Below are 27,271 nucleotides of genomic sequence, written 5' to 3'. Positions count from 1 at the left end.
TGTTACAATACATAACTGACATCGAATACAACTGATAATGTGTTTAATTTGATAACTAAATCTCTGACCAATTAAGCAATATTAGCTAATCGGTGACCTGTTAACCTCTACAGCCACATATCCATACACTGCTAGGATTTGGAACTATTGTTGCTGCACTTTAAATTCATCACAAATACACAATACTAAACAAATGGTGCCCAAAAAGGGCAATTATTTGCTACACATGCTTTCGAAACTCGAAACTCATACAAGAAAACTCCCAAATATTTCCAATAGCACAGGAACAATGACCAAACCGTATGTGTCATGGTTATTAATAATTATCATACTGGATGTACGTCAGTCAAATGAATTTGTTTTCCCAAACATACCACGATTGTGCGTCAAGTGAACACAATCAGCCAAATTAGTTGGGTTATTGCGCGTGTAGCTCTTTTATATGGCCACCAGACGGCGACAAAAACACTGGACGCAGAGGTAGACGCGTCGTTTTTGTGGGTGAAATGAGTCGATTCTCTTGGCTGTGGGTGACACCCTCGTCTCATCACGCCCCCGTGGTGCGACACGCCCCTGGTTTCTGCCTTTGACGGAGCCTTTATTTTGGTCGGAGCACATGGCAGAGAGATCTCATCCGTGTGAGGACGTCGGCGAGGAGCCACAGGTGGCGTTTAGTAGTGATCTTTAGAAAAAAATTGCTTGTTTGCGCAAATAATCCACAGGTGGACACGGCGAAACCACAACCCTGAAAATAACGCTCATCTTGGTGAGTAAACAACCCCAAAAATAAATTCAAAATATTGTTGATTAAACGTTTCTTCAGCTGAATCGCCGTGATATACAACATTAAAGTGTTTATGCCAGATTGACTTTAAATTCTGATTGTATTGGCAAAAAAGTGTGCTGACTGCTAAATATTCCTTGTCATAGGTCATCTAACTATTATTGTTTTAAATCTGAATTTTAATAAAACATACCTTTTGCCTTCATAAACTTGGGTGACCTTAAGTCATGCATGATGCAGAAATGTCATGCAATAAAATGCCTCATAGTCATGCATTTAAAATGCCAAAGCATGCTCAATTAGTACACTTATTTTTCTTATTTTTACTATGAGCTGAATGCAACACTGCAGTCTGTTGATGAATACTCACTGTATTGATAGAATTTATTTTAACCCAAGATTTTTCTCACAATTTCAGAACATTTACATTAAATTGGAAAACTCCTTTTTTATTTCAGAAAGGAGTTCAAATGGGTTAAGCACAGTTCTATTTTTATCCTAAAATCATGTTTGATGTTAACTTGTAGTATTCCAAGTTTTTGTCTATGTTTCACTTGAACGGTAATTTTGTGAGGATAGGCAACATAGAGAATTAATAAATATGTATTACATTTTTGTGGGGAATATGCTTGAATTCAACTTAGAGATTTTCTTTCATGACAAAAATGTCCTCCTTTGTTGTGTTGTTGAAATGACCCCCCCTGCACACAACCTGGTATAACCATTAGGCCGTCAAAATTATTTGTGTAGGCCCTGGAATTTGGACCAGGTGCAAGGTGTCTAAATGGCAGTATTTAACATGTTCACCGCTTCGGAGTTGACATGGATGGCGACAACCAGTTTCTTTAAAAAAAAAAAAAAGAGCTCATTTTAAATTGACCACACAGGATCGTTGGCATATTGCCAGTTATTCACTGAAACTGAGGAAACGCATCAACAACCTTCCTACTGTTCGACCAGCTTTAACATTTTTCATTGATGAGCTCATTGGCTGTCATTGGGTGATCGATTGATCGCTGCCAAGCGCCCTAGGCTAAAATGAATTGGACGCTTGTTGTCGTCAACGGCACTAAAAAATGATCATTCAATGCCGCTATCCCATTTAAAATGATTTTTCCTCTCACTTTAAATTACTTTTAATGTTACCTTCTCACTTTATAAGAATAGAATCTATAGAGCTTATAATTGGCAAGCGGTTCAAGTGGGCTCAACCCATCCTCTTTTTCTTTCCTTAAAAAAAAGTGTCTAGACATGACTGCACCTCTGCAGCTCATATTTGGAAATAAATTGTTTAACTCTGCAGGAGAAAAAAAACTCATTCTTCAGAAGTGCAAAAACAGTCAGATGTTGTGGCTTTCCTCGGACTGAAACTCGCACGTTAGGAGGAAGTCACTTTTATCAGTACACATTTGAGCGATCAAAGTTTTCTTCTCAAGTCTAGCTGAGATTTGTTTTGCTTCCGCCCCATGTTTTTGTTCAACCTCCAGAAATGGCAGATCGCGTAATGCCAATGATGTTTCCACCACTTGAAAAAAAAAAAGCTTTTTGCTCAGCCAGCATCAATGATGATTTGAATGGGCCTAGTGTCCACTCTGATGCTGGATTTTTCGAAAGCTCATGTATTGAACAAAATGAGGAGAGGCGAATGTTGGGTGTGCAGAGGATGTGGTCAACCAGTCATACTGCTGAGCAATTTGTGGAGCCTATGCCAAGTGAAGAGGTGTTACAAAGTATAAAAGTAACACTTAAACTGTAATCCAAGGGAAAATGAGACTGACTGGAGAACCAAATTACCAAATGATTGTGATTTTTTTGCATTCTTTTGACGAAGAGAGCCATAAACAATTCATATTTTCAAACATTATTCTTTGAGAGCCAAACTCATAATTTAAAAGTAAAAATACATGAAAATGTGAGTATTTATCCGTCATTTCACCACTTTGAAAGTAAAAAAAGTCTGAATTCTGTTGAGAACATTATTTCACTGTTGCTTATCAATGAGAGAATACATGTAGAAGAGTCTAATGAAGAAAAAGATATGATTTTAAAAAGGCGGAGAGCCATATACACCTATCAAAAGACCCATATATGGCTCCCGAGCCATAGATTCCCTACCCCTGCACTATGGCATGCTTTTACTGTCATACCAGGGCGTTGCCCTTATACTTCACAGGTATGATTAGGATTTTTCCAGATGACACTTGTGCCATTAGTGATTAAAGACAGAGTAAAAATGTGAGAAACACCTCAGCCAACGTCCTCCTCAGACTTACTCATTTGTTATTGTTTGGTCTAGTTCTATCTCCCTAGTAACTGCTGCTAGTAAATATGACTTAAGGGGGGTGTGATAAGTGAATAAAATGAATGTTATTTCATGCAGTCTAGGGAGAGGCTTGCATTCCTCTTGTTTTATTCAGTGGGTGTGTTAGTCGCAGGTAGGTTTCGACCTGTCGGAGTGCGGCGCCGCACACCGACTGTCAAAGCCAAGACAGATCTCCCTGTTGAGAATGGAGCATCTGTTATGATCGTCAGCTACACTTTTGTGGTGTTATTCTTATCCAATGGATTTTAGTCCAAAAAAAAGCAACGCCCTCATTTAGTCAGAAGGGAGAAAGTGTTGATGTAAGGTGTCTGCGTTTTGCTGCCTTGCATTTATGTGTAAAGTATATTGTACTAATATTGTCTGCTAGGACACTGCGGTTCATTTTTTCAATGTGTCTGCTTTTGCCTATCTCAGCCTACAACGTGGTTTTACGTCGCATCAAAGCCACTATTTGTAATAATTATTTTCAAATGCACTTTGAATTTCCCATTTAGAATTTGTTGGAAAGCGGATAAATGATCATAAAGTAGTTGCCAGGAACATTCCGCAGGTTAGTTGAAATCAGACGGGATTCATAATTGGGTATAAAGGTAGCATACCTGAAAAGATAATAGAAAGGTGGGATGTGGGGTTGTGGAGATTTGTGGGGTATAAAACAATTCCAATGGTTTCGAAACATTTCTCATTGTTCTGTTGAGAGGAATTAGGGGATTTCATCTTCTATGGTCATTAATTTCATCAAAAGATTTTCAGACTCTGAAAAAATGTCTGCGGTTAAACATCAAGGCTGTAAACCAATATTTCATGCCATTGACCTTCAATTCTTCATGTCATACTGCTTACAAAAAAGCATCTTTCTCTGAAGCATTTTACTAAATGAGCTTACAAATACTTCAAAAACCCATTCTCAGCAAGACCATTCTAACAGTTTGCACATTGCAACAGCTTGACTTTGTAGTAAAAAAAGAAAAGTGCAAGTACTAGCGCACTTTCAGTATTTCCAATTGAAAATGCAAAATAGGCCAACAGTGACTTGAAGAGTAGAGCAGCATAACTTGTACGAACAGAATTTCAAAATAACTATAGCAAAACAGCTTGAACAATTACTCCTCAGTTCCCAAATTCTTAATGAGTGTTGTCACAAGGAAAGGTGATATAACACGAATACTAAATATGTCCCTGTCCCAGATTTTTGCAATTTGTTGCAGGCATCAAATATGAAATGAGTGAATGTGAAACAAAAAACAAACTAAAAATAACAACCCAATAATGACCATTCATTTAAAAATAATAAAACTTGCGAGGTAACTGCAGTACTGATTATAATTTAATTTTCCCTTCACAGTGTTAAATCACAAAGGGGTGTGGGCTTAAAATGAACCTACAAGCAAAAAACATTGCATTTAAGAGACAATACTAACATTCATCCTTATGGCGCAGGTTTGCTACTAAAGGGGATTTGCGCACACTGACCCCTCCACTCTATAAATCTGATAAATATGAGATGACAGGCTGGGAAATGAAGCAAATAAGACATCAAAACTTCTTGGGCACTTGGGGCCCAATCATTCGGCATGAAGAAACAAGCCTTTAGAGTTTGATGATTAGGGAAGTGGGAAAGATTACCCCAATAATAGACTGACAGTTAAAAAATGCCTTTAATTGACTATTTACAATAGTTACAGTACATTCAGTATTCAAACAGCATCTTACTTTTTAGTTTGTATGATTTATGCCAATCAATGTTGACGATCTTGAAGAATGCATGCATGCATTATCATCCTAGAACTCTTGCTAATGACACATTCATCCACTGACTTGTCCTAGCAAGTTAGTCTCATTCAGCACCTATTACAGGTCCCAACAAATAGGATTTAGCTGTGGTTTCTGTTGTATTTTTGTTGGACATCAGCCAAGCTGACTCCCAAGGATATGCTCTCGTATAAATACTTCATTTGCTCAAGTTACTGTGCAATGATTGGCTCTAAACACTGTATGACTATAGAAAATGTTCTGATGCACAGAGACGGCCTGTTTTCAAATCAAGTTGCATCAATATCAGTCTGAAAAAAAGTCTTATTTGTACAAGCCCCGAGGTGCTCTCTGCATGTTGAAGCAACAATTTGTTAACATTTCTCATAGCTTTGCTGTTCTGTTCTTTATAAATAAATTACTTTACACATGGCAACTGAGTTTCTCAGTAGACAAAGAGAGCAAACTGATGATCAACATACACTTTGATCTTTACATATGATGGGAAATCGAAATGATTTCTCATATTCAAGGCCAAATACAATTCCGTTTTCCTTGGAGTTCTTCAGAACATTTTATTTAGCTATTTGAGTCTTTCACAGTGTGGCCCAGCTGATGCTGACAGTGCGCCAAATGATGATTTCATGACAAGAATTCTTCCTATTGTTTGAATGTGTTGAGTTCTGGCCAGAGTTTTGGGACAGTTATAGCCAGATGTCACTAGAACACAAGTCCCCTTTTTATGGTTTTGCTTTTTATCTAACTGAGGGCTTTGGTGCTTGGTCAGAAGATTGTTTCCTCAAACACCTCATCACTTTTCCATATGCAAGTGTAATTTAAAGCCACATTCAGCTATAGGTGCCTGCTTTTTACTTACTGGGACAAAAGGCTACTTTCCTATATACATTGCACATGCATATTTTTACACAGTTCAAGGTTAAAAATAGTTTATTTATGCTCAAAGCTTGTCTGTGTGCTTTTTGTTAAATTAATTTTGAGCTCCCTTTTCCTTGATTTAGTCTGAACAGCCCCAAATAAATAGTCTTGTTATGGCAAGTCTAGTGAATCTATTCTTTGTTCCCTGAACTGCGTCTTGGATAAGTATTGTAATATGTGAACAATTAAACGTGCTTCTGTAATGTGGGGAAAATTTGAGAAATGGTTTCTGCATCACTTAAGTAACTTAACAGTAATTTGCTCCTCATTTTCTTCCAAACTTTAATGGTAAGCTTTTTTATTCATATTCTCCAAAGCGATAATGGGATTCGTGTAGTAATCACTGTAATCATTGCCTCACTTTGAGTTCCCGGAAGTGTAGAGTTAAATAATTTATAAAACACGTGTGTGAGGTGTACATTACTGGGGGAATACCCTTGATGTTTTATTGTTTGACAAGCTGAGACGCACTTAAATTGGAAAAAACCATAAATAAAATACAGTGAGCAGTACTCGTAAAAAATAGAAAGTTCTTTAAAATATAACGTTTTAATTGCCTCTTTTTTAAAATATTGTATGTATTTGTACGGTGTATATCAGCCAACCACAAAAAAATGTAACCACAGGTCAATAAAATGTACATGGCTACTGTATATTAAATTTAACACACTCCAGTCCAGCCCCTTGACAACATGCAGTTATTTTCCTTGTCTCAAATGTCCATTCAGATTTATAGAAACAACTTGCCTTTGCAGGTGCTTAAATAATGTTAGTCATGTGTTCCCAGTTCATTTCCAGATTCCTCCCATTCCTGTTTGATGTGGTTATGCAGTTCATGTCAAAGGGATTTAAGTCTAGTGAAACTGAAAGTGGTAGGGATGAAAGCATTTTTCAAAGTTCGGTATCTTCGCTTTGTTTTAAATATCAAGTGATGTCATCTGATAGCCATTGTTCAAACCTTCATGTCCACATTTAAGTTTTCCATTTTTTTTGTTAAATAGTCTCTATTTTAATCGCAGGTCCTCAAGAGTGTGTGCCAACCTGATCAATGGCACTGACTGTAAACCTGATCGGTCCATCGCCATGGGGCTTCAGAATAGTTGGAGGAAGGGACTTCAAAAAGGCCATAACAGTATCTAAGGTATTTGTCCAGACCCACCCTGCTCTTGAACCTCTTCTTGCGTTATCAAATCGTATCCTCTGTTTTTGTCAAAACACAGACTGTAATGGCATGCCATGCAAAGTCAATTTCCTCCTCGCTACGTCCTTTTCTTGTCTTTGTTTGCATCCACGGGCTGCTTCGTACCTATTTCCTCGCATACCAAAGTCATTAGAATAGAATGGAAGTAGATTACATTAGAAGGAAATCGCTGATTACAGTTACAGTGGAAGTTGAGGTGTTCCTGCTCTGGAGAGTACAGTTGAATGGGTTTAAAGACGGATAGGCTTTGTTTTCCTCAATAACATGCACGTACCACATAACAGTAGTTCTTGCACAAACTTAGTTTTCCATATTTGCTCCACAGTCTTCAGACTTGGAAGCCCATATGTGCATCCTACGCCCACAAACCGCAGTAGTTTTTTTTTAGCAACTAAAGTATGGATGCAGCCGATCAGAAACTGTATCGAAATTCATTGCAAATTGGGCTGATCTTTTTGGTAATCCAGACTATTTTGACACTGTTGAAAGAAACCTAGAAGTAAACAAATTACAACTAAAATATATCTAAATGTATTGCATTGGGTGACCAAGTTTATGTAAAATACCTTATTTAAACAATTAATTTGCTACCTTATTTTGTTGCTGCACAACTGTATAAAGCATTCTTTTTAAATTACCTATTTATATGCCTATAATGTTCCCATAACTTTCTTCAAATTGGGTGGATAAAGAGTCATTTGATCAGGTGAGCCCTAAAATAAATGATAATTTTGGTAGAAAATTGTGGCAGAGGTGATGCTTGCAAGACTCCAAATTTCCTTCCCACTGACCTTGACTCTAAAAACATTTGTTTGGCCTCCTGGAAAGTTGTTTGTAGCTGTACATAAATATTGTGCTCTGGATCAAATTATCTTCCCACTGGCCAGTCAACAAAACCAGTGTTTTGTCTTGTCTGAAATATCAAACATCTACTCTGATGTTTTGCACAGAAACTGCAGTGAGAGAGCAACAGAGCCTTGTAGTTATTGGTAATGTCCCATCTGACTAATAGCCCTACACCACCCAATCTGCATTTGAGAAGCTATCAGGCTCAGGCTGTTAATCTGCTGTCACTTGACACTGTCGCGGACACACTCATTTTTATTCATGTATGCCTACATCATAGTGATTTTTGTTGTTGTTGTTCCGCTTAGGCAAAGACTTGCAAAAAGCTCATCCAAGTTGCACTTAGTTTATGTTAATCCAGGCTTGTCCTGATCAGTAAAGACAGGCTCCTTTTGTGAGTCACCCCAGCAACACTTAATTGCCTTTTGAAGAGCCATAGGCATGGCTCCTTTGCCCTCTCATCTCACTTGGCTTAAGTGACTGGCATTCTCTCTGCGTACAGGCGTTTTTCTCTGGAAACTGAAAGCTCACACAGTAATAGTGTGCTGCATTCTTTGTTTTCCTTCCTCCCTTTATTCATAATTGTGAGCTTGAGGATTGGTCTCATAATAAGCACATTTCGTTGCAAATGGCAGTCCACCAGTTTTAAAGCTTGGGTAATTAAGCCTGTGATTTTTGCTTTTGTATTAAAGTGTGTGTGTGTTCGTTTGTGTGGGTAAATGTGGTTTGGGTGTCTTGAAAACTGAATCCAGAGTTTGTTGCCTTCAAAGTAGAATTTTCACTGATGTGGTGCCTTGGCATTGGCTTTGGCATACTGTCTTTTTTGTTGCAAAGGTCAAACCATAAAGTCTGCAGCACTAGGAACATTTCCAAAATTATGTCTATCATGAAATGCACTGTTAACCAACATTTTCCTTTTTAATGTACGCTATTACTGTTGATGCCTTTTCTACAGTTAGTATAACAGACTGTTGGATGAGGCACGTGGATTTTATCTATGGAGTATGATTTGTCTCAGAAAATCGATTTCTCTCTCTCGCTGCCAGTTTTTGCATTTACGATTTTCGACACAAACTTCATGGGTGGGTGGGCCTTATGGGAAATTCATTGTCATTTGTCAAGTAGATTAGTAGATAGTTCTGGAAACTATTATTATTAAAATAAAGCAGCTCATTCGTGGTACACCTTTTTAATCTGGTGCACTTTATTGTCCAAAAAATAGAAACCTTGTCAAAAGATGGATGAAGAGAGAAAGAGACATTACGAAGATCTATCTGATATTCATTGGCTGAAGCTAAATTTACCAAGTCATCTTTAAAACAACCCATTAATCAAATTTGAGTGGTAGATGGGCTCATCTTAATTTTTCATATTTTCAACAGGTCAACGGAGGCAGCAAAGCAGACAAGGCAACTCTCCAACCAGGTGATGTCATCTTGGCCATCAATGGGGAAAATACTGCTGACATGCTAAATGCAGAGGCCCAGAACAAAATCAAGAACTCCAAGAACCAGCTGCAGCTGATGGTGGAGAGGTATGCAACGTGAATCAAAGGATTATGATCTCTGCATTCCTGTGGTTGAATTTAGCTCTTAAAGTACATGGATAATGCATACTCAGTTATTTCAGTACATAAACATTTCATTCCTATACGACAGTTTAGTGCCGCTTCTTGTCTTCTTCAAAATTGTTTTGTGTTTTTCTTATGTAAACACTGCAAAAGCATAACAAGCGATTGCAATCAGGGGGAAATACCAGTTTGAATTGGAGCCACATTGTTGTTGTTTTCTCTACTTTTACATCAAGTCTGTTTTGAAACCTAAAGAAATTTCCTTTTTAGTAAGGCCTGCTTTTGGCTGGAAATTTAACCAAAGGTCTTCCCTTAAATTCCATTTCTTGTCACAGTCTTCCCACACAACTGCAAAATCAGTTTGCCTTCCAATTGGTTGCAATTAGACGCTCAAAAGCTGTCAGGCACGTGCTTTGCTTATTTCGAAGTTTGTTTAAATCCAGTATGAATAACGGTAGTACTTTTGGGATTCATTTTTTTTAATGATCATATTTTCTCATGGACATTTTCGATATTTAAACGGAATTCTCGTTATTCTGGTTCTGTTGAAATAACTATGAACTTTTCTAATCTGTTGCTATTTCAGTGTAAGGTTACGAATATGATGATAGTGGAATATATGCTTGGTGGGGAATGGTGTCATTATCATTTTAATGATGAACAATTATTTCCGAGAGGGGGAGGTAATCTTGCAAGTACACTTCTAAGGAATCTGCCTTAGGCCGCTTCCTTGAAATCCGCTTTGAAGACTTTATCTTAGCAAGTCGAGTCCTGGTTGATTTTTGTAGATAACATCAATATTGGAAAGTCATGGTCAGCATTTTTTTTTTGTCAAAGGCATTTTTGTGTTTATAATGGAGAGGTCAGTGCTCAGAGACTCAACACTGATGTAATCTAGAACCTGAAATGCATATGATTGTCTCTTGACCCTCGCTTGTCACTTCACGCCAAAGCCGAAAGCCAAGGAGAAAAATCTCCGTCACGCAGTTCCCATTTCAAAGCAGCAACATTTTTTCCAATGGCCTCTGGAGAAATAGTTTTCAACTTCTGTGCTTCTTCCTTTTCTTGTCATCTCTTTCCTACACACGACGTATTGCAAGCCTAGGCGACGAGAGGGGGTGTGTTTCTGCGTGATTTACCACAGGCATCCAGGCCTTCCTGTGTGCCTCATTACAGTACCTCAGGCTTGACCAAGAGCCAGTCATACTCTGGCCCTGCGGCTATGGGGGCACTGCGTGTTTGAATTGGCCACCAAATTGCCCATTTTTTTTTCTTTTTCCCCCTCAAATTTAATCATCAAATTGCTTGCAGAATGTGTTTTGATTCAAGTTAAGCAAAAGGGACTGCAATAGTTGGAAAGAAAAGAGCCATCAGAGGAATATTTTTGAAAGAGACATTGTCACATGCCAGGAACTTTGCATGAACATTATACAAAGCAATGAGAAAAAGTTGACTTTTAAACGGTATCCAAGTCAGTAAAACTATACAATGCCTAACATATGTTATTTTTTATATATTTTTTACAATTACATTAACTACATTGGCAAAAAGCTAACATGAAAAATGTCCGTAAAACAGCTGTCAAATATAAAACCACTTGTTCTTGTTTTTCCCCTGATTGTTTTTCCCCATGTAATCGATGTTAATCCTGTGGGTTTCTGTCTCTCAAGGATTGAAATTTCCAGCCCTCAGCAAACAAATGGCATCAGTACCCCGGAACAACTTACTGGACGCTTTCAGGTAAAACTTTTTTTACATTTATTTTTTTCGCTACTTTTGTCATCTTTCTATCTGAGATTTTTTTTTTTTGCTGAAAAATATGCCACGAAACCTCTCTTGATTTAATTTCTAAATCATAAAATAGGCTTAAAGTGAGCTAATTGAGTGACTTAATAACTCATTTCACCCATGTAAAACCTTGATGCACTGAAATAATTTCTTCCATTTGGCTGCTTTGTAGGAAGCAGTTATAGGGAGTCGAGATGAAAACCAAAACTACAGAGAGTACAGTATATCCAGCCCTGCATCTCTATCACCTGTGCCATATTCACCTTTACCACCTGCCAGTCCTGATGGAAAGACCAACATCAACAAAAGGTAGTCCATCCCCTAATCTTAATTTTTTTTTAATGGGCATGAGCTGGCGCTAAATTAAAATCAAAGGATCGTAGTCTGGTAGAATGTAGTTCTTGGATCTATGTATTCAAAGCTCAATTAGCCGCTTCCATCCAAGGGTCGTTGTATCTTTGTGAAAAGTGTTCTGTTTGACAAATTGAATAGGATTAAAATTGGACAAAGTGCTCGCTTGACGCTGCAGCATCCAGTGTCAGTAGCTATGAGAATAACAAAGTGGACCAACAAGCTTTTACGCTAGTAACAAAGGATATGCATAGGATATCACATTCCACCATGTGCATGCATTTTAACAAAAGCAGAATGTGGAACATTCGCTACACTTTTTGTTTGCCTGCCATTTGTTGACTCTCTACAACAACTTAACAAGGCAACAGATGATTGTTTGGCCTGAAAAAAAAAGTCTGCCCATTTTTTTTTTTTTATGTTTTAATGCATGGATTTCTTATTTTGCATATGCATTTGTTGGGAAAGTAATGATGTTGGTCTCTTTGCTCATAAAAGACCTATGCTTTGATTTCAAAATTTTATTCAACTGTAAAAATATGCACGTATACCCCAATGGTCGTATTTTAATAGACTGTATTGTCCACAGGCCAAATATACGAGCAACTCTTACAGTACTACTTGCTTTCTTTATGTGATAGTGTCCAGCTGCGCTCATGGTCACCAGAGGAGAAGACTTATAGAATGTCCAGGCCACTTTCACAGGTAGGTTTTTGAACATTATACATTTGGTTTATTATTTTTTTTTTAAAGAGAATGCACAACGTTTTTGAGTTTGAATCTTTGTATAGCAGTAGCCCTTCCTGAATGAGGAATTCTTGTGATTGCTGATTAATGGTATTCTAACTTTGTCAAACTTTCCAAAGATGTCTATAAATGTATGCACAGTGATTGACTACAGAAAAATTTAGGAACCAACCCGCTTTGCCCAATGTCAGCCAGTTCAGTTCACCAGTGACTAACAGATGGATGGATTTTGTTTTATTTTATCCCTGCTGACCGCCAGAGTCATATGGGATTTATAGAACCATAGTTACAATTTGTAAACATGATTGGGCTTTTTTAACAGTTCCAGCAACAAAACCAAAAAGTTGGAGAATCAGACATCTGCACGGCCTTTACTGAGCTTTAGAGAGAAAATGTTGTGGGAAAGTTCATTGGAAGTTATTTCAGCTATGCGTGCTGGCTTGGACTTACTAAAGACTGAACTTGTTAGACGACAGAACAGGAAAAACATACAAGACCCCTGGTAATGGCAGAAGGAATTTCAAACCTTTTTATAACTCTTGTGGACATTTAATGATGCTCTAAAAAATGTGCAGAGGTTTGAACTTCAAAACATTTGAGTCTAACCCCAAGAAAATTCCAGTTTGATGCTTCATCTCCCAAATGTGTTTGTTTTTTTGGAAACTATTGCTGAAAAATTCTTGTTCACTCGCAGCTTTTACAATGCACATAAGTACAAAAGTGTGGAGTAGATAGAGGACTTAACAAATTGAGGTTTGTCGCCACGTTTGCATGATGGTGACAATTCCTTTCAAAACATGAAGACATGATCCCTATATTTACAGCAGTGTCCAGTCCAAAAGTAATTACATACTGTAGCAGACTTCAGCGAATGTACAAACCTTCCTGATATCTGAAAATCTTGAGGCTTGTTTTATATTTTCCAAGTGGATTTAGGGCAGAAAGACTTGACAAGGCGTCTTGTATCCGTTCAAGGCCGTTCAATGCTGACACGGGCGAGATAAATGATTTTCACTTGGGTGCCTGAGGGTTGGATTTGAAAGGGAGACGATGGAACTACCTGGGGTTAAAAGTAGTGGACGAGAATGATGCTTTGCTGCCAGGAATTTTAACATGATAATATAAATGCCTGTAGGCTTTTTAAGTCATAGTTAATGTGTTTTTAATGCTCGTTTTGAGGAGATTATTTTATCAGAAAGTTCAGTGGTTAAAGCCGATAATGTGTTCAGAATTATGCGCGGTTTGAGTCGGGGAACGTACTTGCATTAGTAATATAAAGATGTCATTGCAATTTGTTTAACTTTTGCCTCTCAGTTTGGGAATTCTTACACAATTTTTCCGAACAGAAGACCCCATAATTAATTCAAAAGCAATAGCTGATTATGACTGTTTAATTTTCAGGATGTGTTTATCAGATTTCGTGTTGTTTTAGCGACCATTATGGATTTTATTTCATTAAAAGAGGCTTACCAACACATTTGTCAATCTATGGAAAGCCTGTTTGATGCGAGCAATAATTTCCCAGGTGCCAGAAATTAATCTTCAAAGATTCAATATAAGTCTAGCATTATTTATCCACTGAAAAAAAAGAACCAACCATTTAACCAACTTTTTAAGGGTCAGAATTTTACAGGCTTCTGCTTCTGATCTTTTTTTTTTAACTGAACTGCAACTTAAGATTTTTGCCTTGCGCACTACAATGCCTTTTTCCCCCCTTGATTCTCTTTCCTGCCGTGTAAGATGATATGAAATGTAATTTCTGACTGCCATCTACACTTGACAGCTTCAGTGTGTACTATCAGTTAGCCTGGTGGATGAGTTATGAGTTTTGGCTGACCCTAGTCCATAAAGGTTGTCAACTGGGGTTTTAAAATGATTCGCGTCCTACTGCACCACTGTGATTAGTGAGTTGAATTCTTTCAAAGAGCCCCATGGGGAACTGGCTGGGAAGAGGCCTGCCTTGGTTGCCGTCTACATTATGCTGCTTGGGCTGGCAGGAACACTGCACCTCAGTCAATGTGAGCTGTGGAGGCTCCATGACAAGGACCTCTGTCCTGACCTCGAGGTGAAGGGAACGACTATATCAGGTTATCCACCTTTCTGAAAAGTGTTTAAAAGGCTTTTCCACACTTCTTTTGGATCCCTTGGTAAGCAAAGCGGGATGTGCGCAATAGGATCCCCCATTTTCCAGAGTGTAGGGTATCCTGAGAAAATGCTGTGTACAATAGAGGCTGTGATGGTCCAAGGCGGTGCACAACTGGTGCTGGTTTCGCTGTGTATTACAAGGCTTTTCCTTGTGTGGCCAGTTTTTGAAGCGGGGGTTGCTTGCGGGATGATGTGGAAACTAGGGAAGTAAACTGTATTTGACGCATAGCTCCAAATTACTAAGTCAAGATGCTGTTGAAGTGAAGAAGTGCTCTTTGTATCAAAAAAAGTGTTGGCGCTTACTTGTACTAACATGCGCATTAATGTATTTCCTTTTCCTTTAGGAATCCCGTATTTACCTCTACATGTCTCCGCTATTGATGAGTCGTGATCAATCGTCTGTTGGGAGCCATACTACTCATTTATTACTTTAATATTTTTTTCTTTGAAGCATTCATTATGGTTAGACTCCACTATGAGGTAGTTATATTTTGTCGCATTACCCGGATTGCCACATGTACGGAAGCAACCCGAGTTATAGTTTTATTATAATGAGGATGCTGTGTTGGCACTTTGTTAACTATGGGACTATTTGAGCCAGTGTCATTGGATGTTTTCTCTGTGACTAGGTTGTGTAAGCCCTTTTCTAATATTCTAAGAGAAAGAGCCATTGTGGCATTTTGCAAGCAGCGTTTGATCACTGTCTCTTTTTCTCTACCTTTTAGAATAGGAAAGTGAATTTGGCCACTTTTGATAAGAGGAGGGGGTGGGGGGGGTGGGGGGGTTAGAGTTTTATATGCGTGTGTTGGCTAGTAGAGATGAGCTTTTACAAGCTGCTGCTGTTTATGAAGGTGGTTAAGCAATGTGTCAACATTCCAAAAGTTGGTGCAAGAATTAAATGTATAACTTCAGTGTTTCTGTGCCAGCGGTTTGTGACTTAGCCTGTGTTGTTAAATGCCACCATGACTGTGATTACAGTATATTTTATCATAATTGTTTTTTCGGCCTGATCCAACAAGACATAGTTTAATTTTAATTTGTGCCAGTCTTTGTGATTTGCTTTCACATAAGTTCCCTTGAAATGGTTGCCTGTGATGTCACACGTCGTTATGGCGCTTTGAAAAGCCACAGACCTACCACATTGTTCTTGTTGGCTACTACATTTGAAAAGCTGTTTTACTCCTGATGTAAGGCAAGTCTTATGTCTTCCAGCTTACAGTATTTCACCATTTTTCAGCTTTGTGTTTTTCCATTGAACATGAACTTTAATCAAATTTCTTTTTCTGAGCATCATATACGATAAAAGTCTGCTAGTTAAATCTATTCTGCTTGTATGCTCGATTGAACAATAGCCGGCCCTTCCTAAAACATCAAAGTAATTTGTATTTTTGAACAATAGCCGGCCCTACCTAAAACATCAAAGTACTTTGTTTTTATCAGTAGTCGGCAAGTATTTACTGCATTTGTCATACTAGTAATTCCAGTGCAACGTCTATTTTTGAACAATCCTTTTTGATACATTCCTTCCAGCCTTCTATTATGAATTTATGACATATCGGCCATCCTCCTTTTGTCTCTACTGTTCACATGGTCCGTAATCTTTTACACATGGTACACAATTACGTCAGGGGTAGCCTCAATGTGTGTGGTCAACAAATTATGTATATTGAGATCACTTTCTTCCTTGTTAATGAATGTCTTATAGTGTGTCTGCTTGATCCAAAGATATATATTTAGAATAGATTATGAAAGATTTACCTTGAAGTGACTTTACTTTATTACTTTACACTTTAGGGCAAAATCTTTTTTTTTTTTTATTCTTGGTGCTCCTGGAATTGTTGAGCAGATATTTTCATTGAATTTGCTTATAAAATTCTAGTTCAACATTACCAGTTTAGTTATCGCATAAGAATCCCATGTTTTGCCACCGTGTTTCATCATTATAAGCCTTTTATGTAAATCCTGTTTACATTAGTATTTGGAAATTACCCTCAAATGTGTAATAGTGTGCATTTGAAAACTTGTACACACAGCATTTATGGGTACAAACCAGTTTTTCCATCCAGTATGTAATTGTCCAATACTATTCTAATTTTATTACAAAACTAATCAAATCATTTTAGTATCATTAGTATAAATCTTGAAAAATAAAAAACCTGGCGTGAATTATGCCATAGATTCATTTGTAACATAACCCAATACTTTTAGGGTATTTTGAGTCCTCAGTTTTAGAATGTGGGCACGGAAAGACATAATTACAAGGTGGGGTCAATCAGTGACAGTCGATTGATTCCAGTCTTGGGCCTTTTGTTCGAGTCATCCAACAAAGAAAAGCTTTCTATTGAAGACCCTGTAGAAACATAATCATCAATACAAGTATTGGTGTAGTATCTGGACTGGTTAGTAGCTGTTTTTCATCGAGGTTAATCCGTCACTTTGGTTGGCGAGACAGTGGATGAACAGATTTGGTTAACGGCAATGCCAGCTATCCCAAATAGAAAACTTTTCCAGCATCTGTGCTGTGATGTGCTTGCCTTTGCCCTGTAATTGAATCTTTGGGGTGGTAATGATGATGCCGAGTGGCTTGCTTGGAGCCAGACCTAAGGCCCCCCCACTGGCATTATCCCCAGCATCTTTCTTGGCCTTGATCTGAAACAGCTGCTCTCATTTGAGTTTGCTGTTTCCTCTTTTTGTCGCTTGATCTGGTCAATAATCAGAGACTTGTTTTGCTTTTGAACAAAAAACAGTCACACAAGGCTTCAATTCAATGATAGACCACAATGTATTAGGTTTATTGGAATATACTAATAAGCGTTATCGGCCATCCATTGCCATATTTTTTATCTAAATTTGATTTGCAGAATTGTGAGTTTGGGTGAAAGAGTTGGAACAGTACACACTGAAACAGTATTTTTTCTTGGAACAGTACAGCTAATATTGTCCATCCCAATTGTATCAAATGCCTCTGTTCACACATGTAATAGTACTTAGTTAGGGTTATTTGATTCATCTTTATTTTGTCCTGAACATGGTTGACTAAAATCAGTGTAATATGTTGACTGGGATTACTGTTTATGGAAAAGGCTTCCTGGGCATTAAGGGTTATGACAGGTTTTCTTTTAAAACATATTGGGCAGAACTAAAACCAACATAAAACATTTTAATAAAAATTGTTGACACCAATCTTGTCTTCCTTAACACTCTAGTAGATACTATATATAATGTTTCTATATTTGTACCAGTTTTAGACCGCAGAGATGTTATATATACATGGTCTGTGTTTAATGGTCCCATTAGAGTTGCCACTGGTGTTGGTTTTATAGACTACTACTGTCAAATGTACACTTGGGTCATGATTTTCATCTATATACTTAATGTATTTGTGGGGTTTTTGTTGTGATAACTGGTATTCTTGTAGTGGGTAGTAGTTCTGAGATTATTGATATACATGGTGGACCGAAGAGTTGATGTTCAATGTGTTATGCTAAGGTCAAATCTAAAGTACTTAGCAGATGTACTGTGTTTACTGCAATTAAAGTCTACAGAGGCATTTTGGTTTGTTTTTCTTCCTCCTTTTTGTTTTTCTTTACTGGGCTACATTCCTCTTGAGTCTCATAGATCACTGTCCGGATTTCTTACTAAGGGAGGAAAAATTGCCGCTGTTGGAGAGCTCGAAGATTCATATTGAGTAGCCAGACGGTTACATAATGTGCGATTGGTTTGCATTAGTGAGGATTCATCCGCACCACGGTGTGGCCTTATTGCGTCTTTCAGACGAATGTCAGGCATATACCCCGTTCACAGCAGGAGAGGAAAAAGGGTGCCTCTACATTTTTGTACTCCGATCATATGGAATAAGGGATTTTTGTGAGCCTGCAGTTGTTTTTTTAGGGGTGGATTATCCTTGGGAGATGAACCTATGCTTGTTTTTGGTAAGTGCTTTTCATGGCACTTGCTACTGTTGTGCTCTTTCACAAAGGACAATTACTCTCAATTGAGAGAAAAAGATTGTTCAAAGATTGAAAGCAGCTGATGGCCTTGCCACAAACAACCTAAAGATCTGTGCCAGGAAATGGAACTTGTTCCTTACTGGAAATGAGGTGTGGAGATTGAACCTTGGACTTTTTTTTAGATGGCCAGTTTTGAAAGTAGGCAATGAAATACTCATTTAGTGATACTGTGAGTCGTTTTTTGTTGTTGTTGTTTTTTCGACAAGTGGGGTCAAGTCTATTTGTGGATGACACTGACAAGTTATTGGTGGATACCTGTAAAAGTGAAACTTGTTCTGCGCAAACTTGGTTCAGGTGTGCTGCCAGGCAATTTACTCAAACTGTTATTACATAATTATGGCTTAGGCAACCGACCTTTGCTCATGCTGTCACCCAGCGTCATTGGTTTCTGCGTGGAACAGCTGCCATAAAAAACAGTAGTAATTCGCACCTCCACCCATTGTGGTATAGTACGAGGCTCTTTTGTCTCTATTGGGTATGAGGCGCCCTCTTCTGTCCAACTACACTATACAGAAAAAACTTTATCTGCTGTATTCCACTGACTTAGTCTACTTTTTGAAACTCATGATTAATTGTACTTGAAATCCATCTACAAATAACCTTTCTATTAAGATAAATTAAGTTGATGCTGATAATCTGTTGCCACACGATCATTAGTATCACCGTGATACTGAGTCACTACTGTAATATCTAGTTTAAGCAAAATAAAACAAATGCTGACGTCTAGGTTACTATGAATGTTTAACTGGGTAGTAAAGAATTCATGGTGTGAGCTAAAGGTCACTGGCCTTGTCTTGTGGGCTCTTACAGTTATTTACCCAGTTTGATCTGTGCTAAAGAAATATTTACAGAATACATGATAATAACTAACATGTAATTTGCCTGTTCACGTATTACTTAATTTGGATGTTCCTGCTGCTGTCACACTCTTTTGAATGGCCTTTCTTTTACAGGACTTGTCTCCTCTAGACTACAGAAATAGTTCTTTGTCCAGCAGAACCCCGACTCCACCGGGACGCTACTCGCCTCACAACCATATTGATCAGGATGTGTCCATGTCCCCTCATCGCAGGTAAGCACTATACCACTGTACTTAAAAAAATAAACTTTCAACCATGAGCCAGCATATCTATAGCTCAGTCTGTTTGATGTACCACTGTCCCTCCCATCTATCCAAATATTTCACAATTGTGCTGAATAGTCACTGACATGGTTTAGTTTTTATAGTGGGGTGGCGGTCCAGAAAGTCCGGTTTTTATCAACGTCATTCGATGATCTGTCTTTGTACGTTCAAAGCACTTATACATATTTCATGTATTCGATCATTTAAAATGGCTTAACTGGACAAGGTTAAGTTTCCTACACAGTGAGTGAATGAGGGCTTTTATGCCTTCTTCAAAGTTACATTAGCGGAACTGCGGTAGTCCTTATTGTTCCGCCATTGTTCAGTCCACAGCTGGTTCCAAAGCAGTCATACTCGGACTGAATTACTGCAACCTCACAGTAGATTTTCAAATGTTTCCCATATCCAAAATTCCTCTGGGTTGTAACAAGAGCCACAGGCATTCCTTTTGTGTCGTCGTAGCATACTTATTCCCTTGTTTTAAAGGCCTGTGATAAAACTGCAAGTGGCCTGTCAGACTAATGTGTCCATTTAGTGTACAAGTCATGCAGCTCACTCTCTCTGCGTGTGTGTGTGCGTGTTTTGAAGCGCTTTGTTAATTCCTGGAAAAGACATCAGGGTGCCACCTACATGGCACAGTTTGCCTCACTAGTTCTGATGAGCTTGATTTGACTCAGCTCAGTGACCTTTTTTTTTGGACTTTGGCCCTGAGTTGAGTAACCATAGCTGATGTGTCAGCAAACGCACTCAGACGCAATCACCCAAGTTCACCAAAAATCGGATTTCCCTTCTTCCCCTAATTGGCCTCGAGTTGGGAGCCCCCTTATCATGCACACCAAGCCCCTCTCCTCCTCTGCTCGGCCAATCGCAAGCACTGTGACGGCCGTTTACCCACCCATTTGTACAGCTCGGCCAATGGGTTGAAGACCAGGGACACACCTTTCAGTCAAATTTTGTTCCTCAGACTTGCTTGCACTACATACTGTAGGTGTCTGCTGTGCATCTGGTTGAATGTGTGCTTTTTTAATGCGTCTTAAGTAAGCAGGATAAAGTGTTGCTTTTGTAGTTTTGGTTCACTTTTACTGTCTGAGGTAAGTCTATTTTTTTTCCACATTTTTAAATGCAAGATGTTTACTTCATTGTAGTATATAAGGATGTTATCTTTTTATATATTGTATTTTAAGCAGCACTGTTTATGATGTTGTCATTGCATGAGAACATGAAACTTATAAAAATATTGCCCACATTTTCACTCTTCAAATATATATATTTTGTTTATACTTGCCTTTTGGCATTGATCTGCTGTTTTTTTTTTTTTGTTTCCTCCTGGTTAACCCCAACTTTCCACTAATTTTTGAAATTGCATGACAGAAGAGATGGTGGCTGCCATAAAGAAAGGAAATGGAGTTTACGGAGGGTGGAGCCGAGCGTGTGGAGGATTTGGGCTTTGGGGCATTCGTGGTCTGTTTTTAATTCGAGCCATGTTCACAGATAGACAGGAAAGCCTCTTGAGATTTTGCTTTGCCTGTATTTTTGTTGTCATGTCTGTTTGGCTTCTAGTTTCAGCCACACCCCTTTTGTAAAAACGGCGTGTGATGTATGACCTTGAGAGAAGTGATTTTTACCTTGGACCATCCTTTTTTCAAGAATTAGGTTTTGACATGTCAGAGTAGGGAAAGACCGGAGAGATTTACATTGTATATCTATTTCCATTATGATTTCAAGTAGATATCACCCCACGACTCACCGACACGCTTTGTCGACTAGATAAATAAAACGGTGACTGTTGTATTTTTCTTTCGACTCTATCTTTTGTACTCTGGACACAAAAGGAGTCACGGCTTTTTTACAAACAGGGGTTGCGTTACCATTCTATTTCTGATCAAAGTCATCAGGCTAACTTCACTTGGGCAATGAGTGCTTTCCTTTGTCATTATCATCTTGGCACACCTGGCTCAACCAGTGTACCCAGTTTCTTATGACAGTTGTAGTTGCCGCCATCGCATGCTTGTCTTTCACTTAAAATTTCAATTGATGTTGTTTTAGAAAGTGCTGAAGTCCCCCCCCCCCCCCCCAATCTTGTGTGCAAGCCTAAGTAAATGTTTTCCTCACATTGGTAACAAAGAATGTGCTTGTAAACACTGCTACTGTTCCCTTGGCTATATTAATTAGCAGCCGTGTTCTTCGACCTCCTGGTGAATGCTTACTCTCTCTCCTGCTGTGCACTGACAGGCTTCAAGTAACCACTCGGAGGTGTTTTAATAACGTTTAATATTGTGTATATTTGGCCTCCCACTTTGTGAGGTTGTTGGTGCATTTTTGTGAGTTACAGCAATCAAATGCAATATTGTCTCTAGCCTTTGGTGGCTGGTTAATCGAGACACAAAGAGGGCAAAGTTCCAAAACCAGCTGCTGCCCTTACTTCATTTCCTCCGCTTACTATATGTGTGACTATTTTTTTAATCTATTTTTGTATTCAAAAAATCTCAACTTCAAAACAATGCTTATTTCTTTTACAGTAGTTCAGGCTCTGAACCAGTCATGCAGAAGTTTGACAAGGACTCCGAGGTATACAAAATGATCCAAGAGAATAAGGAGTCTCGTGTAGCACCTCGTCAGTCCAACACCTTTAAAATGCTGCAAGAAGTTCTGGAGGCCGACGAGAAAGGTTGGAAACACACAGATTGATAAAGCTTATGTTTTTGGTTTTATGGGTGCAAGTTCACACAGCCCTCAATGCAAACTTCATTTAGTGGTTACTGTATACATGATAAACAATTCAAACTGCATGTTCGCAAGCCAAATTCCTACCCCTGAGTGCATTTCATGTTGTGAAAAGCTGAATGGAATGCATGTGAGAGGCAATCATTTTACAGACGAATAAGATTCTTTCATGTGAATGACCAAGGTGCTAAGGCGTCTGATGATAACTAAAAGCACAAACCTAACAAGCTTTCAACACCTGGCTTTGTGTGTGAATCTAGAAGCAGCATTGAAGTTCCCGGGAAAGTTGTCGCCCAATGTTCAGAAACAAAGCTCACCTGTGGGAGGAGTCAGCAAATACCACACCTGTGAGAAGTGCGGCACAAGCATTGTGTAAGTTCACATTGATACTTTATTGGAAGAATGTATTCTTTTGGCCAAAACTTCAACTGAAATAAATGTTGACCTGAATGTGAAGGTAACCATGTCAAACCCACTGATGCACTTATTTGGGAATATATTTTCAAAATTTGGGAACAAAAACTATTTCTTCAATTTTAACTACCATTTTATTAAAACGAAAAAGGTTCTTGACTCTCAAATAAAAAGTAACCTACTAATGTAAACACTGTCTACAAGTAAAAGTTCATGTCTTTATCACAAAAACATGAGGAAAACTCACATACCATGACTATATGGACCAGTGAAATTCAAATATTGTGACATCTAGTAGAATATTTAAAAACACCAAAAATGTGCCGTCCTCATGCGCAGAACACAAGCCGTACGCATCGTGGACGACCGTTTCCGCCACCCCGAGTGCTACACGTGCTCAGACTGTGGCCTCAACCTTCGAATGAGAGGCCACTTCTGGGCGGGGGACACCATGTACTGCGAGAAGCACGCCAAGCAGCGGTACCAAGGTCCCACTGGCTCGCCGCGATCCAGCCTGTCTCCTCGCAACTGAGTTTTTCCCAAAAACCACCTCATCGGACCCGTGTACAGACAATGGGAATGTGGGAAGGGATCAACAAGGCAGGATTCTCTTTACATTTAACAGTGTTTGGCCATATTATTAGCCTTCACTTAACTTTCTCTTGTGGCAACTTGAGAATGTTTTTCTATGTGACCCACAGTCACAAATGCTTCAAATACATCGATGAATCCATGGATTTGAGGAGTAGCTCACTTTGGCCACATTTTCAAACGTACAAAAAGTCAAACAATTATACACAACTCTTCAAAATCTGGATAATCATTCATAAAACAATAGTTTGTTTTGTACAAAGGGACCAAATCTGAACTACACTGCTTTCCATGCCATGTGTGTGTGTGCATTCTTGCATGTTGTGTGTGTGTGTTTGTGTGTGTAAGTGTGTGCGGGTGTGAATGAGAAGGTGAAGAAAAAATAGTGCTACAATTACTTTTGCAGACTCAAGTTATTTTTCATGCTAGAACAGCAACATTTTCTATATTTCATTGTGGAAAGAATTTAAAAGGAGACAAAAATATGTATTTGCTGACTTTTTTTTTGCTGTTGTGTTGCTTATGAGGGATTATTATTTCAATATACCAGGTTTTTGAATGTTTGTTTGATTGAGCTGTATTCCATAATATATATTTACCATATACAATGCATAATGTATGCACAGGACATTGAGTGTGAAAATGATACTGTATTTGGTCACTTACAGCAGTTGGCTGCATGTGGCACTTAATAAATTGCACAACTTGAAGCTCTGTGTGATTTCTGTGCATGGAATATTATAATTGTGTGTAAAATTGGCTTCTTGATAGCATAAATGAAAACGTGGGTAAGCTAGTTGAATTGTAGGACTGCCATAAAGAAAATATTTCAAAAAACTAGGGAGAACCGTCACACCAAGCCCAGCCACAAGAGAGCAGCATTACCCCTGTGGGAGAATTTGATGTTGTGAAGCTTCTTGTCCACATATAATACAATATAACCTTTTACTGAATCTGGTGTGTGGCCATCTCTTAGAATTATTGTCAGATATTGAAAGATGTATTTAACTATACTTAACTAAATTAAGATGTTTGCACAATTACATGTAGCATTCAAAAAATTCTGAAGATCAAGAAGATGTGTTACATAAAATAATACTTAGGCCCATGATGGGAGAATCGGCCTTGTGTCTTTGACTAATTGGATAAACTCTTTGTTTTTACGTACCTTGCGATTAAATAGCAATCAGTTAAGGTTGTTCCCCAGTTTGCTGTGACCTTATGAAGTCAAATAATTAATGAGTCCATGGTCTACAGTCAAAATGCCAGACTTTGTTTTTCCAACACGCAATATCAACACGTTACCTCTTGATTTGTCGTCTTAGTCAATGTTTTGTTAATGTAATTAAAAGCACATCACTGGGGCAGGGGGTATATTGTTGCTATTTTTGTCTGAAAGACTTCCATATTCCAAGTAAAGACACCACAATATGAGAATTGCACCCCCGATGCATTGATCCATGTCATCTGTTGTCTCGTGTATCATCTGTCCTCGCTTATATCGTCTCTTCCATTTCCAAAATGTGGCGTAACTTCCACCCCATCTCCCGACATGATCTCAGCTTCAGTTCCACCTCTTCTACCCGATGTGCTCTACTTTCTCAACACAGCACCTGGAATCAAGTCCAGATGTGGAACTGGAAGAGAGAACAACTGCTTGCTTGCTTGCCTGCTTGCTTGGCCATAAAAAAGGGGGGAGTCTTTGGGGTACATTGATAAAATGCTGGAACGACATAAAAGTTTGTCTGGATGCCATTAAGTACAATTTGATGTAATGTGTAGTTCGGGACGTGACATTTTCAATGGAAACTGCCTTCTGCAGATGAGAGAATTTTAGGCCTTGTGGACTAGTGGAGGTGGAGTAGAACTTGCACTTGAAACCTTTTTTTTAACAGCTTGGATAAACAGTCCTCTGTTTCATTAGCAAGCATGCGCCCTTCTCCTCCTCCACGTACAGTATCGTGTACAGAAATAACAAACCTGTGAGGGTCAGAACAGTCTACCATTATACTGAGCTAGAGCTTGCATGACTGTGATGTCTTTACTTTGAATATGGAAGTCAATGTACCCCTCAATCTCATGGCCACGTCTCCTAAAAATCTTTTTCAAACACTGCCACTACTATTTTATCATTTCACGTACTGACTCCAGTATATTGTTGTCAATATGGCCAGAAATATCAAATGTTGCATGCTTAAAACTGGCTTCTAATGGCATAGGTCACACGTTCATGATATGATATCAAGAGTCTAAAATAACATCAAAAGTGTCACTAAAATTTAAGTCTGTGCTTTCTAGCCATGATGTAAATTCAAACTTACAATGCATTGTAGAGTGAGACCCTCCATATTTATTCACCAGCAGGCAGCTCAGCTCTTATTGCATGAGCGATGCTATCAAACATTGACATCTCCTTCCGATGAAAACAATGGTGGCACGGCTGGGTAGAAAATGGAGCCATTAATTTCTTTCTAATGAAGTACAGGACATTGTAAGTATTTTCATTGCCATCATCATGACCATTAGTTTAAACTAATAATACTCAATCATTGCCAGCTTTTTTAGTTAATGCGGATTTTGACGGCTATTTCCAAAATACACGTTCATTGTTTTGTATTATTACAACAGTTGTTTTTGCAATCTTTTACATACATACCTGTGAGAATAAGCAGTCCTGAAAATGCATGAAAAAAATGAAATTAAGGCCAGGTCAGGGGTGAGCAAACTATTCCACAAAGGTGGGTGAGTGTGGATTTTCATTCCAACCCATAAAGAGGAAACCTATTCACCAATCTGGTGTTTTACCAGTGCAATCATTGGATTGAACTGGTGTTTTACCAGTGCAATCAGTGGATTGCAGTCAGGTGCTTCTTGTTTCCAAAGAAAAATGGTTTGCCCACCCCTGCACATGTTTTGTTCTGTAGCACGTTTTAAACTTTGGCTGATTTTAAGTGTGTGTTCTGCTACTTTAACATATATATGTGCTCATTTTAAGTTGGGGTGATGCACTTTTCGTCTGGGACGGGACCTACTATACTGAAAAGTGTGAAGGATTGTACTACAGATGTGAAGGGGAAGCGCTAGGACCTGGGAGACCATTTTTTTTCTTTTCTTTTTTTGCGCACCAGGCGAGTATGGAAAGCGGTCAGGAAAAAGCCGCTAGATTAGGAGTTGACATTGCAGCAGCCATCAACTGGTTTACCTCTTCTTCTCCTTCTTAAACACAGTAAAGGAAAGAAAAGACGCGCAGAAGACAACTTGGAAAAAGTTTGGAAACTTTTTTTCCTCACTCTTGCCTTCGATTCATTGCCTCATACAGATGTGAGTGTGACTTTGAATGCCGAGTTTGGACTCTCATCCGCCGCTGGATTATGAAAGGACTTCACTCATGTGGACACTCCCAAGAGTTTTAATAGGGGAGTCGCAGTGAGTAGAAATCGTTTGGGTTTGACATTGGATTTGAAATCAAAACAGACTCAAAAAAGGGGAAAAGGATCGAATGAGCGACATGACATAAGAAGACTTTTGAGTTGAGCGACGTTTGACTGTTATTGCTGTATTTATTTATTTATTTTTGAACGGGACGGGGCTGTTGTGCTGGAGGACAAAAGTAGTCCAGGTTCGTCAGTTTTGGATCCGATTGGCTGCGAGTGTGTCCCCACTCTGGAGGCTTCATGCCATGGGTTGACCCCAGATGGAGCTGAGATCCAGCCCCAGGACAATGAGCGCGCCCGGCTTTGGCATCCCTACGCTGCCGGCTCGGCTGGTACTGATGCTGCTGTTCCTGCTGACCGCCTCCGGACCGCGGCCGTCCCGGGCGTGCCGAGGGCTTCTCGGCTGCAGCTGCACGGAGGAGCGCTCCAAGACGCACGGAGCTCAACCCCTGGGGCGGAGGGTCAGCTGCGGTAAGGAGGAGCTGTCCGAGCCCCCCGATGTCAGCCTGCTGCCCAACAGAACTGTCACTTT

The 27,271-nt window shown here is 38.9% G+C and overlaps 2 protein-coding genes and 1 long non-coding RNA gene across 4 annotated transcripts in view; 2 read left to right on the top strand and 1 right to left on the bottom strand.

Annotated features, from left to right (window-relative positions):
• Nucleotides 1-570: 570 nt before the first annotated feature.
• On the top strand, nucleotides 571-24,015 carry LOC144215421 (PDZ and LIM domain protein 2-like). 2 transcript variants are annotated; one of them, XM_077744345.1, is made up of 10 exons: nucleotides 571-766; nucleotides 6,815-6,936; nucleotides 9,225-9,376; nucleotides 11,083-11,152; nucleotides 11,373-11,509; nucleotides 12,193-12,256; nucleotides 19,407-19,525; nucleotides 22,099-22,244; nucleotides 22,561-22,672; nucleotides 23,054-24,015. In XM_077744345.1, the coding sequence occupies exons 2-10, from the start codon at nucleotides 6,844-6,846 to the stop codon at nucleotides 23,244-23,246; spliced, it is 1,086 nt and encodes a 361-aa protein (XP_077600471.1). In that variant the 5' UTR covers nucleotides 571-766; nucleotides 6,815-6,843; the 3' UTR covers nucleotides 23,247-24,015. The 2 variants fall into 2 exon arrangements, with proteins under 2 accessions (XP_077600471.1, XP_077600470.1); XM_077744344.1 differs by having other exon boundaries at nucleotides 572-766; nucleotides 22,096-22,244.
• Nucleotides 23,068-26,140, bottom strand: LOC144215422 (uncharacterized). The gene is made up of 3 exons (XR_013330433.1): nucleotides 25,962-26,140; nucleotides 25,627-25,745; nucleotides 23,068-25,285 (listed from the first exon to the last, which is right to left on the bottom strand). It is a non-coding gene; the product is annotated as an uncharacterized LOC144215422 (long non-coding RNA).
• Nucleotides 26,103-27,271, top strand: part of LOC144215418 (adhesion G protein-coupled receptor A2-like) — a 34,051-nt gene continuing 32,882 nt past the window's right edge. Inside the window, exon 1 of the mRNA XM_077744338.1 lies at nucleotides 26,103-27,271. Coding sequence (XP_077600464.1) covers nucleotides 27,000-27,271 — 272 coding nt within the window. The 5' untranslated portion in view covers nucleotides 26,103-26,999.

Source organism: Stigmatopora nigra, chromosome 22, assembly GCF_051989575.1.
Source record: "Stigmatopora nigra isolate UIUO_SnigA chromosome 22, RoL_Snig_1.1, whole genome shotgun sequence".
Classification (NCBI taxonomy): domain Eukaryota; kingdom Metazoa; phylum Chordata; class Actinopteri; order Syngnathiformes; family Syngnathidae; genus Stigmatopora; species Stigmatopora nigra.
Note: the sequence above shows the minus strand (reverse complement) of the source record. Positions and strands in the feature narration are given on the sequence as shown.

Coding starts and splice junctions, on each gene's coding strand:
- LOC144215421 (XM_077744344.1), top strand. CDS start 6,844: ATGGCACTGACTGTAAACCTGATCGGTCCATCGCCATGGGGCTTCAGA. Junction 11,153..11,372: donor AACTTACTGGACGCTTTCAG/GTAAAACTTTTT, acceptor GCTGCTTTGTAG/GAAGCAGTTATAGGGAGTCG. Junction 12,257..19,406: donor TGTCCAGGCCACTTTCACAG/GTAGGTTTTTGA, acceptor TTTCTTTTACAG/GACTTGTCTCCTCTAGACTA.